Source organism: Zingiber officinale, chromosome 1A (assembly GCF_018446385.1).
Source record: "Zingiber officinale cultivar Zhangliang chromosome 1A, Zo_v1.1, whole genome shotgun sequence".
In the NCBI taxonomy this organism is placed as follows: domain Eukaryota; kingdom Viridiplantae; phylum Streptophyta; class Magnoliopsida; order Zingiberales; family Zingiberaceae; genus Zingiber; species Zingiber officinale.
The window spans coordinates 129,532,461-129,544,998 of NC_055987.1; the positions used below are offsets into that span (position 1 = coordinate 129,532,461).

At 40.6% G+C, this 12,538-nt stretch overlaps 2 protein-coding genes across 7 annotated transcripts; one reads left to right on the forward strand and one right to left on the reverse strand.

Annotated features, from left to right (window-relative positions):
* Positions 1-494: 494 nt before the first annotated feature.
* LOC122032844 (receptor protein kinase-like protein ZAR1) lies at positions 495-4,230 on the forward strand. 2 transcript variants are annotated; one of them, XM_042592169.1, is made up of 3 exons: positions 496-1,777; positions 1,906-3,317; positions 3,380-4,230. In XM_042592169.1, the coding sequence occupies exons 2-3, from the start codon at positions 1,982-1,984 to the stop codon at positions 3,937-3,939; spliced, it is 1,896 nt and encodes a 631-aa protein (XP_042448103.1). In that variant the 5' UTR covers positions 496-1,777; positions 1,906-1,981; the 3' UTR covers positions 3,940-4,230. The 2 variants fall into 2 exon arrangements, with proteins under 2 accessions (XP_042448097.1, XP_042448103.1); XM_042592163.1 differs by having other exon boundaries at positions 495-3,317.
* Positions 4,231-5,298: 1,068 nt separating this feature from the next.
* On the reverse strand, positions 5,299-9,754 carry LOC122032861 (bZIP transcription factor TGA10-like). 5 transcript variants are annotated; one of them, XM_042592199.1, is made up of 12 exons: positions 9,557-9,754; positions 9,388-9,419; positions 8,824-8,927; positions 8,066-8,118; positions 7,828-7,965; positions 7,690-7,752; positions 7,503-7,562; positions 7,333-7,410; positions 7,083-7,155; positions 6,238-6,509; positions 5,914-6,159; positions 5,299-5,802 (listed from the first exon to the last, which is right to left on the reverse strand). In XM_042592199.1, exons 2-12 carry the CDS (start codon positions 9,405-9,407, stop codon positions 5,641-5,643), a joined length of 1,269 nt encoding a protein of 422 aa, XP_042448133.1. In that variant the 5' UTR covers positions 9,408-9,419; positions 9,557-9,754; the 3' UTR covers positions 5,299-5,640. The 5 variants fall into 5 exon arrangements, with proteins under 5 accessions (XP_042448133.1, XP_042448114.1, XP_042448127.1 ...); XM_042592180.1 differs by having other exon boundaries at positions 5,299-5,467; positions 5,617-5,802; positions 9,388-9,752; XM_042592193.1 differs by having other exon boundaries at positions 6,238-6,506; positions 9,388-9,754.
* Positions 9,755-12,538: the final 2,784 nt, after the last annotated feature.

Genomic DNA, 12,538 nt, shown 5'->3' on the forward strand with positions numbered 1-12,538 from the left:
ATTTACACCCCTAGTTAGGTTATCTTGGAGCTGATTATGATCAAGCTCTAAGAATAACGAAGACCACAGTTGTTGATGTCTTGCAAATGATGAGTTCGATAGTGTCTGTCGATTGTTGCTTTGCTATCAAAATCTTAAATTTGGTTCTATATACTATTTAGGCGTTCACCGTGTGCGATTGAGAGTTCGTGGTACACGGACAGCAAGGTCGGATCCTTTGGACTATAAAAAATAATTTAGAGGATCTCCCCTAACATAAAGCGCTCGAAATAAATCCCAATGTTTCGTGTGCACTTAGTTGTACATGTTAGGCACTCAAATGGGATGCGTAGTATATCATTTTTGTATATACATATATAAAGAAAGTTTTAATATATTGTGCACCATCTTGTGCATATCTTTGCTATGTGACTGAGAGTCCGAATGCCTTGGAATGATTTGTGCACTCCAATTTCAATTCACTTGGGGTGCTTATATCACTTTCGGGTGTTCTAACTCTCAGTCACACAGCGAAGGCTTGCACAGGGTGGTGATTGAGTGAGTTAGAGCACCCGAAAGTGATATAGGCACTCCAAGTGAATTAAAGTTGGGGTGTCCAAATCATTTCGGGGCATTTCGACTCTCAATCACATAACGAAGGTATATATATTTATTGAACTGCTTTGTTGTAGATTGCGTCGCGCGCGCGTGCGTGCTAAAGTAATCTAGGCGTCTAGATTCAATCCAGGTTCCTAGATTCAATTATTTTTTTTTCAAATCAACATTTTTTAAAGAGTAATATTATACCCCATGAATATTTAAAATTTTTAATCTTGAACACAACAATCCAACAATCCAAGAGAAAAGTTTGAACCTTAGAAGAAAAATTTTATTAGCTTATATCTATTATAATTTAACCTCTAAATTCTAAAATTTTAAACTTTAAATATATATAATATATTTATGAATATCTAAAATTTTTAATTTTGAACATTATTATTCAAGAGAAAAGACTTTAACTCTAGAGGAAAAAATTTATTGACTCAAATTTATTATAATTCAATTCTTAAATTTTAAACTCTAAATACTTATAATATATCTTAAAATAAAAAAAATTAATCAATCCAACACCTCCACTGTCACGCACACATACAACGAATGGTCTACAACAAAGTAATTCACATTATATATATATATATATATATATATATATATATATTTTGAATCGGACTGCTCGAAGCAACTCAGATTCTCTGGTCCGTGAAGTGTGGACCAGAGAATTGGCTATTCTCATTGGTTGAGAGTGATGACTTCACGTGTAAAATAAATGAGGATTATCATTCTCCACCAATGATGGATGGTTCATCATAGACTAAAGGATTCGTGCTCACCTGAGAGGAGCTTCGGGTATCTGGTGCGATCTGATAAAGATCGTCTAGGAGTATAGGGAGTATAGAGAGTAAATGTGTGCAAGCTAATAAATTATTTTAGATAATATATATATAATTTTATAATACTTATGTCATAATGATGTTTAAATAATTTATTTTCTCAACCCTATAATACCAAATGTTTAGAACCTGTGGCAATTTCTTGTAATTTTAATAAATTAGAGAGCTAAACTGTGACGTTGGAGAACATGAAGGACGATCTGGCAAATACAATAGACTCTGGAGGTGCAAGCAGAAATTTCGTCATTGTGATTCCGAGTTCCACGGATTTTAAAGCTAAGCTCGCACCCCGATGCGACGACCGCTCTTCAGTGTCCTCCTGTTCCCTGCCCGTTTCCGTCATTTCGGTACTGTCCACAACCTTTTATTGACCATCGTGCCATCTCGCACTGTGCCTTCCGAGTTCCGATCCATGTCCTTCATCGTCATTTTGACTAAAACCCTCTCTCCTCTTCTTCTGCTCCGTTCTCTGCAGTAGCACCGGCACAGCACCTCGTTGCGGTAATGGCGGCATCGTAAGCAAAGTCATTGTGGAAGAGAGGAGAAGGGCCATGGCAGAGATCGTTTTGTTGCCCTTTCTCGCTTCCATCGTCTTCTTCCACTTCCCCGTCTCCGGTTTGACCACCGACGGCCTTGCTCTTCTCGCTCTCAAGGCTGCCGTCTCCGCCGATCCCTCCGCCGCGCTCTCTTCGTGGTCCGAGTTTGACGCCAACCCCTGCGGCTGGGCAGGCGTGGCCTGCAGCCGGCGCGGCCGCGTCGCCGGCATCGTCCTCCCTGACCGCGCCCTCAACGGCTACCTTCCTTCCGAGCTCTCACTCCTCTCCGCCCTCCGCAAGCTCGAGCTTCCGGGAAACCGCCTCTCCGGTCCTATCCCCGCCGCGCTCGGCCACCTCCACGCCCTCGTCGAGCTCGATCTGTCTAACAATAACCTCTCCGGCCCGATCCCGCCCCAGCTCGGCCGGCTCGCTTCTCTCGCCCGCCTCGATCTCTCCTCTAACCGCCTCGCCGGCCATCTTCCTCCTGCCATCGCCGGCCTACCCCATCTATCCGGCGTGCTAAATCTCTCCTTCAACCTTCTTTCCGGCAGCATTCCGCAGGCGTTCGGCAGCATTCTGGCGTCTGTCAGCCTGGATCTCAGCCAGAACAACCTCTCGGGCGAGATCCCAAGGATGGGGTCGCTTGTGAGCCAGGGACCGACAGCCTTCGCCGGAAACCCCGGCCTCTGTGGGTTCCCGCTGAAGAATCCTTGCCCAGCGCCGAAGGAGGATGCCAAGATCCCCAAACCTAACCCTAGCCTCAGCCTAAACACTAGCGGCGCCCCCGCCCCCCGTGGCGCCGCCAGATCGGAGCGGCGAGGGACTACCCTCGGAACGGTTCCTATCCTTACCGGTATCGTCGTCGTCGCCATCTTGTCGATTGCTTTTCTCCAATGGCACTTCTGTTGCCGGAGCGCCGTCGCGGACAGCAAGATGACAAGAAAGAGTGGTGCCATCGACGATACATGTCTTGACGGCTCGGAGGAGCGGCGGCGGAGTGGGCGCGAGGCGGAGGTGTACGCAGTGGTGGAGGAGGGCTTCGGTCTGGAGCTGGAGGAGCTGCTCCGGGCGTCGGCGTACGTGGTGGGGAAAAGTCGGAGCGGGATCGTGTACAAGGTGGTGGTCGAGCGTGACGGATCGGCCGTGGCAGTGCGCCGCCTTGGCCTAGCGGAGGGAGCTACCGGCAACGAATGGCGGCGGCGGCGGCGAACGTTCGAGACGGAGGCGGCCGCCATCGGCCGCGCGAAGCACCCCAACGTCGTCCGCCTCCTCGCCTACTACTACGCCCCCGACGAGCACCTCCTCGTCTACGACTACATCCCCAACGGCACTCTTCACGACGCTCTCCACGGTAATACTTTTCCATTCGTGCACTACACCGTCGATTAGGGTTTAAAGCTCGTGTTTTGACAGGCGGGCCGAAGAATCCGATGGCTCCGGCGGCACTTTCTTGGGCGACGAGGCTGGCGATACTGCGAGGGACGGCGAGGGGCCTGGCGTACCTCCACGAGATGAGCTCCCAGAGGCACGCCCACGGCGGAATCGCCTCCTCGAAGATCCTTCTCGACGACGACCACCGGCCGTACATCTCCGGTTACGGTGTCGCCCGGCTGTTGGTGCCGAAGAAGAAGGCCGCGGTTGGAGAGGCGGCGCAGAAGGCGGACGTATACGCTTTCGGGCTGGTGGTGCTGGAGGCAGTGACGGGGCGGACGGCGGGGGCGGAGGTGGAGGCGTGGGTGCGGGCGGCGTTCCTGGAGGAGCGGCCGTTGTCGGAGGTGGTAGACCCGGCGCTACTACAGGAGGTGGAAGCGAAGCAGGAGGTGCTGGCGGTGTTCCACGTGGCGCTCGCGTGCACGGCCAGGGACCCGGACCTGCGGCCCCGCATTCGGGCGGTGGCCGATAGCCTCGACCGTGTCGGCGTCAATGCCGGCGGCGGCGGCGGCGAGTCTGACTCAGTCAGTCATCCTGTTTGATTTAAGTACACGTTGCCAGCTGCATCCTCAGTATTAGAGTTTAGTAATTAAAGCTGGTACTCGTTATGTTGGAAGGAGATAATCTGAAAATTTTGAGCGTGCTTTCGGAAAATTTTAGAGTTTAGGAATTGTCGACCCTCTAGGTGTTAGTGTTAGCTTTGTGCTACCAAATTGTTCCATAATCTCTTGGTACGTCGTCCTGCTTTTTCTTGCCCAAATGTTTGATAGATTAGTGGTGTGTTAGTTTGGTCCAAAATTATAACAGTAATCGTTGTTTTAGTCCATCGACTATTCGTTCCTCGTGTCAATCTTCATGGTGGGTTCTTCAAATTGGTTCAATCAGCTTCAATGACTTGACAAGAAGGCAATTTGAGTTGTGGTTTAAAGTGCAATCAGGCCGAATGGTTCCATTTGCCTTGAAAGAAACCGTGGTCGAGGCCACTCAAGTACTGAATCCAATTGCGGGTCTAAGCACGACAATTAGAGACTGGCTTTTGATTGGAAGAGCTTCGAATTCTTGGTTCATTTAGGAACCTTCGCTTTGTTGCGAATATGGAAGAGTTGTGTTGCTTACCCTTCATTTCTGATGGGAATTCAGAGGATTATTGACATATTGGACTGGAGCTCCCTAATGAGGCGTTTGTTTGCAAATAATTGAAATAGGGGCACGCCTCTAAAAAATTTCAGTCCTTGGTTTGTTTGTCTGCACTTGTGATGCAAAAGGTTATTACGCTAATCCTTATTTTAAATGAGGGACTGAGGAAACTGCCAAGGGAGGCTTTGGCAGCTTCAATCGTAGTGCATTTGGATAAAGTGTGGGTGGGACCTTACTTTGTGTTTTATTTGACTGATCGTACTTGTATTTGCGTTAGCATTTAGCGTTAGATGACTGCCTGGTTGGGTCGATAGAACACACTCATCTGACTGTTGATTCGATGTACTTTTTAACAATTCAGCCCTCTAACATGCTGCTATTTACTTTCCCTAGCTACTCGACTCGTTTATCCTGCCAATTGATGTTTGGTCTCATCATCAGAATGCCTTGATCAACCCAAACCATCCAACTTAATGACTCATCTAACATTAATACTAATCCAACCTTATAATTCTACATAGCTATCTACCTTTCGAGTTCATATTCATTGTCAAAGACGAATGATGAATCGAAAGAGGAATACTGATTGAAGAAAGATAAGGTGGGCTGGTCAAATCGTGGTTCAAGGTTTGAACCAAATAGGTTGGATACACTGGTCTTAGACTAGGTCAAATGGACCAGCTGAATTCGACGTGCAAATTAAAGCTTATCGCGCCAATATTATCGGTTGTTGGACTGATTATAAGCCACACAAGTAAGCCATATAAAAGAAGAGATGGAAATAACATATACCATTCTACTTAATTATTATATCCAAACAAATTAAAGGGAATGAATCATTCCCTTGTCATTTCATTCTAATCTATTACTAATCTCATTCCGATTCCACTCCATTCCTAAAATCTCTACCATCCAGCTCCCGGAACATAATGACTAGAAGAAGAAATTAAAGGAGAACTAGGATTAGCTTATTCCTAATAAATAAACTACCTCTCAAAACAATCAAGGCAGATAGAGGATGATGTATTGAATATTCATGTCCTTAATTTTGCAAATTGAAACCTTCATTAATAAACACTTACATGGGTGTCAATGGATCGTCGTGTTCATGAGTTGTAGTCTTGCTGCCTTGGTCGAGAAAGCCACAGCGAGCTGAGTGCTCGAAGCCGATGGAAGTACTCGGCGACGGCCAGCAAACTTCGTGCCATCTGCCTCGTCGTCAACATCTCTTGAAGCCTCTGCAGAGTCTGCTGCCTCAAATTCTCGGCCTATGTATCAAGAGGAGTAATTTTTCATTAATGACTGAGTGATTTAGAATTGATAAAAATATTAGGAGTGTTTTTGACATTAATGGAATTTATTTTGGGTGTAGATTTTACTTGTCTTACGAAGCCTTCGATGGCAGCGAGCTTGTCCATGGCGACGGCCATCTGCCCCATGTAGTCGGCCACGTTGACGTTGAGGGTGCAACTCAACTCGCCGGAGGCGATGGCGTTGGAGACGGAGTGGCTGAGGGCCTCGAGCCCATGGCTCAGCGCCTCCTCCGTCTCCTGCGCCGACTGCTGCAGCACGCAGACTCCCATTATCTGCTGCTCCGTCAACGGCTCGATGTGCCTCAGCACCATCTATGCAATTAACATATTTAGGGAACAACATTCTATTATAGTATTATTTGATAAGGAATGGAGAGAATTAGGAGGCACCTTGATGAGGTCGGACGGGCGGAAGCCGGCGATCCACATGAAGCAGCGCTCGGCAGGGGTCAGCCAGGTGCCAGAGATGAGGTGGAAGACGTCGGACTTGATGATCAGACCCTTGAGTTGCGTCAACTGGCAGAGGTGCGCGAGGCAGCTGTCGACGAACATCTGCAGCTCTGAGTCCGGCAGGTGCTCCTGCACCACCACCCGGAGCTCGCACGTCGCCCGTTGTTGCTCATCCAACCATCGCAAGTACTCCATGTCGAACATGGCGGCTTCTAATCAACCAAATGGAATACACAGTGATAATGCATATAGAACAAACAGGGTTTACATGCAAGTTATGGATTTAAGTAGCCGTTGACTTGTAGATTTATATATGAAGCTATTATCCATGTATCATTATTCAAATTTCATTTAAGGAGATGCCACTTTGATTTATTTTTTTTTTATATCATTATGAAATTAATCAATATTTAAAGATGGAATAATTTTTGCATAGCTCTCCATGATTGTTGAATACATTTGACAGCAACATTAATTAGGTCATATTTGACAGCCAAAAATTTCCGAAACCCTCCCTGATTAATGACAATTAGCATGAAGGGAAGACAGACAATCAACTACAAAATGGTATTTTCCAATATTTGGATGAATAAGTTAATGGCATAAAATAAAAAAATAGCGGCAAAGTCAAAGGACAAACTGGCGTTTTTTCCTTAAAATATTAGCGCAAATCAGGATTGTTTTCTAACTTAATTAACCACCTGAATCATCATATCAAACATTAACAAATGGATGAGAACTTGTAATTCTATCATCAAGATGCAAGTAAAAGAGATAATATCTACCTGAGCTGAGACCACTTATGGCTGTAGGAAGTCCTTGGTCCCCCAGGACAGCTCCTCCACCCAACAGCAAACCCTACAAGAAGAGCATATATATATATATAAATTTTCTTTTTTTTTTTTGAGAAAATCATATATATATATATATAAAATTTCTGAGTGGCACGACTCATTTCAACTCAGTCGCGCATGGCAAGTAGGGGAGGATATCAAATCCTTATATAATCATAGGATTCAATATTCAATGGAATACTTGAGTTCTAGCTCTTTGAAGCTCATGTTCAAGCTGAGTAAGTTTGATCCTGCTGCTCTCTAGTTGCTGTATATAAGCCTGCAAAAGTATGAGTTCATGAGAAAGGTCATGTTTTCCAGCCTTCTTTTTGATATAATATATTCTTATTTTATTATATCAAACTCAGATACCTTTTTTCTAAGCCTACTTTTCCTAGCGGCCTCCCTATTCTGTGCAAGCCTTCTTAATATCTGCCAACAACATTTGACCAACTTTACACATTCTTAAAAGAGAGAGAGAGAGAGAGAGAGAGAGAGAGAGAGAGAGAGAGAGGGCAATTTCTACTTAAAAGAGAGAAAAATGTATAGCTACAGCTACCTTAGGGTCTGGTATCTTTGGTCCTTCGTGTTCAGTGCTTGTGCCTTTCCTGCTCCCTTCCTTCTGTTGCAATAAAAGTATTTTAGCATAAAAGACCAGAGACTGAGAGATGTAGAGAGAAATATGTTAAGCTTTCACCTTGATCACTGATGCTTTGATGTCCTTTCTACGCTCAGACACAGATGGAGAATCATCTTTAATGTTGGTGGTGTTCATGTCCAACTCTGAGGATTTTTGGGAGCCACCACTTCTTTGAGAAGCCAAGCCTAATCCACCCTATAATCATATAGATCAAATACTATGAGAGCTGCAAAGTTTAGTAGTTATTATTTAATGTAGCAAAGCAGGTGGTGAATTTTTAGTTTGTTCCCAATACCTTGGTGGAAGGGTGTTCATGCATGGGCCGAGAAGGAAAAATGTTCAGCGTCTCTGCACACACGAAGCAACCCCGCAAAGCATTAATTAAACCCACCCCTCAAAGTGCACCTAAAATGGAGAACAATTCCCGTTGAGGAATTCTCTGTACAAGCTTTTGCTTCCCAGACAAAGGCATGACAGAAAAATGAAAATTTTTCAGAGGGGAACTGATTGCTGCAGGAGAGATTGTGTGTGAGCCAGAGAAAGAGAGCTACAGAAGCATGAGAGGAGAAATGATCGGGTATATGATCCCCTCCAAGGCGTGATATGATGCCCTCAGTGGATAGCTCTGCGTCTCTAGCTAATCATCCAAAAGAAAGCAAATGTGGTCGGAATTTGTTTTCTTTTACAGCTTTGGTACAGAAATTTCAAATGTAATCATCAGTAGTTTGTTACATGTCACAATCCCACCAGAAAAGAAGAAAACAAAACCTTAACCCCAGATTGAGATTAAATATAGAGAAAAACAAACAGAATTAGATTCTATATGAATTGATCTGCTAAAATATCAATTAATAGGAAGTACGGCAAGGTCTACCGTCTACATCCCACGATGTTCTCATGGCCCAGAAATGTTCCTTTCAGAGAAATCGCAACAGAAATACGATTCCTACTACTCTTGATTCTTACTACTTTCTCCGTGATCAAAAATTTGAGACACGAGAAATATTGGAAGAAGATTGCATACCAAAATTAATGAGAGCTAGTAAAACTCACGTCTTTGTTCTTGAGGTGATGCTAAATGATCTTGCCCATCTAAGTACATGAATAGAGATTGATCCAACTCTCCTAGGTCATAAACTCCAGTCTCCTTGCTTTTCCTATATGCATCATTCAAACAAAGAGAGAAGCAATTGTTTAGAATTTTTTTCTCAAATTAAATTAAACAGGATTTTTGTCTACAACGATCTTGAACTAAATAACTCCAATCCAGTAACTAAAGATTCAACTTTTGCAGAACAGAAGCAGACATAAAGAATGAGACTAGACTGCGTAAAATATTCACCAAAACCCTAAATTACTCACCCAATTCAAGACTTTTGTGCGAACACACGACACCAGAGAGGACAAAAGTTTCAATTTCTTCGTCATTTTTTTTAGCAATAAAGTATCCTATTCCGTCGAGTTAGTTCTGACCAACAAGAACAAATCAAATCGTCGTCTCCACATACATCCCAAATCTAGTTGATTTCGTGCGCAAGAAGAAAACCCCTAGATGAAATCTACGGCCCATCAAATCGCGCGAATATAAAGAAGTGAAAGAAAAGGTTCATCATGTACATGGAAAAGCTTCCGTGCATCGATTGCGCTGAGGAGGATGAAGACGAAGGAAGAAGCGTGGCGGCGAAGGAGGAGATCATGTTCTGCTGGCGCTGCTGCAGTTGGTTGCTGGAGTTGATGGTCGCGTCGGCCTCGTCCGCCATCGAGATCGATCTCCCTCCTCAGGTGACACTGCAACGGATTCTTCCTCGATCGATCTCTTCAAGCTCCATTAATTTCGAACCGGAGCTCCACCGCCTCGGCGCATCGCCGATCGCCCGCTGCTCCACTACGTGGAGTTGATACGAGAAAAAGTATATAAACGGCGGAGTATAATAAAAAGTGAGGCGGCAACCGGTAAGGTGACCGCGCGGGGGCGGCCTGGTGGGTTTCTTAGCAAATGGACAATTGTTAGCAAATGGACAATTGTTAGGGATGGCAATGGGTCAGGTTCGGATCGGATTTTATATCCTCCGTTCCCATACTCATCGGGTATAAAATCTTTGATGGATATATTCATACCCATTAAATAATAAGATATCTTCTATAATTATAATTTTTTTTCTTTCTATCCAACTATTATCATTCAATAAAAAATATATTAAAATTAACAACCTATTAAAATATAAAAAAAATAGATTAAACATCTATATAGTCTCCTCCTAATATCAAAAAAAATAATAAGTTGATTTTAGAAAAAAAAATTCTTTAATACATGTATATATATTATTTTATTGGGTATTCAGGTCTGGGATCAAGTATTGATAATCTCTCTATATCCTTCTCCATTCGAGTCAGATGTTGAATGTTCAGATGAAATTGTCATCCTTATCAATTGCCCTTCTTATTATTTTAAATTGATTTATTTTTATTAATTAATAAATTAATTAAAAACTAAAGTCAAATCAATATTCTAAATTTTATATCTATTGATACGTATCATATTATATGACATATTAAAATACATAATTTATCAATACATAGATAATTTTTATTAACCACCAACTTCCTTTTGAAAACTCAGCCCAAGCCGACTTGTTCTACAATTTGAATTCCTATTTATTTAAAGAAAACAATGGCATGGGTCTAAGTCCCCTGCCTCTGATTAAATTAAATTATCTTCCGATGAATTATTTGCATTCCAACAATTTGATAAATTGTCCACGTTGACTAAAAATTAAATGTGCGTAAAAAAATTAAGGTGTTTATAATAATAAATGTTTTGGAGCTAAATCTTTCCTCTCGCATTACAAACAAGCAATGATTTAGACATGAAAATTAGGGACAAATATTATTCGTCCAAAATTTATAATAAAATTAGTAACAAAAAATAAATTCATGTCAGATTAATAAAAAAATTCATCGCAATATATCAATAAATAATATTTTATTACCAAATTTATTACAATTTAGATAAAAATAATGTATGAGGGTATTTATAGAACAAATAAAAACTTATTTCATATTATTTGAATATCTCTAGGTCCGAGTTTCGGTCTCATTTCTATTCAAATTAATTAATTTTCAATATGAGATCAGATTTGGAGATGAATTCAAGATTCGTCCCAAATTCTGAGACAAATCCAAGATTCCTCCTGGATTAAAAATTTATTAAATTTAAATAGAAATAAGTCTGAAATATTAAATATGAACTTAGAGATCTCCGAATGACATGAAACAAATTTCTATATGTTCATCATATTCTCCTGACTCGATAGATGTCCTCGTACATTATTTTTACCTAATATATTTTTTTCATAGCAAAGTGAATTAGATGTTATTTGATATGAAATACAGTTATTGATTCAACCTATAAAGTATGTGTGTCTGAAATCCTAAATATGGATCTAGAAATCTCCAAATGATATGAAACAAGTTTTTATGTATTCGTATTGTTGTCTTGATTATATAATTGTCCTCAAAAATAAATTTTACTTAATATATTGAGATAACACAATTAAAGCAAATTTGACCTAATTCATGTTAAAAAAATATAAAAACATATATTAAGTAAAAATAATGTATGAGTGCATTTATAGAATCATGACAATAAGATGAACACACAAAAACTTATTTTATATCATTTGGAGATCTCTAAGTCCATATTTAGGGTTTCGGTCTCATTTCTATTTAAATTTAATTAATTTCCAATTTGCGATGAATCTAAGATTCGTCCCAAATTTGGAGACGAATACATGAATTCCTCCTAGGTTTTGGGACGAATCCAAGATTCATCCCAGATTGAAAATTTATTAAATTTAAATAAAAATAAGTTTGAAATATTAAATATGGACCAAGAGATCTTTTAATGACATGAAACAAGTTCATATGTATTCATATTATTGTCTTGATTATATAATTAGCATCAAAAATAAATTTGACCTAATATATTGAGAACGGTGATATTTTTAACATGATTAGAGAAATTTTGACATAATTCATGTTTAAAAAATATAAAAATATATATTAGGTAAAAATAATGTATGCGGGTATTTATAAAATCAAGAGAATAAGACAAATACATAGAAAAGAAACTTCATATCGTTCAGAGATCTCTAAGTCCATATTTATGATTTCAGATTTATTTCTATTTAAATTTAATTAGTTTTCAATCTGGGATGAATCTAGGATTCGTCCCAGATCTAGGATTCATTCCAGATTTGGGGACAAGTCCAAGATTCGTCCAGATTAAAAATTTATTAAATTTAAATAGAATTAAGTTTGAAATACTAAATATGGACTTAGAGATCTTTGAATGACGTGAAATAAGTTTCTATGCATTCGTCATATTCTCCTGATTCTATATACTTAATGTATTTTTTTCATTGCAAAGTGAATTAGATGTTGTTTGATACAAAATAAAGTTATTATTCAACCTATAGAATCAGGAGAATAAGACGAACATATAGAAATTTATTTCATATCATTCGTAGATCTCTAGGTCTATATTTAAGGTTTCAGACTCATTTCTATTTAAATTTAATTAATTTTCAATCTAGGACGAATCTAAGACTCATCCCAGATTTAAAGATGAATCCATGAATTCATCTGAGATTTGGGGGCAAATCCAAGATTCATCCCAAATTGAAATTTTCTTAAATTTAAATAGAAATAAGTCTAAAATACTAAATATGGACCAATAGATCTCTGAATGATATGAAACAAGTTCTTA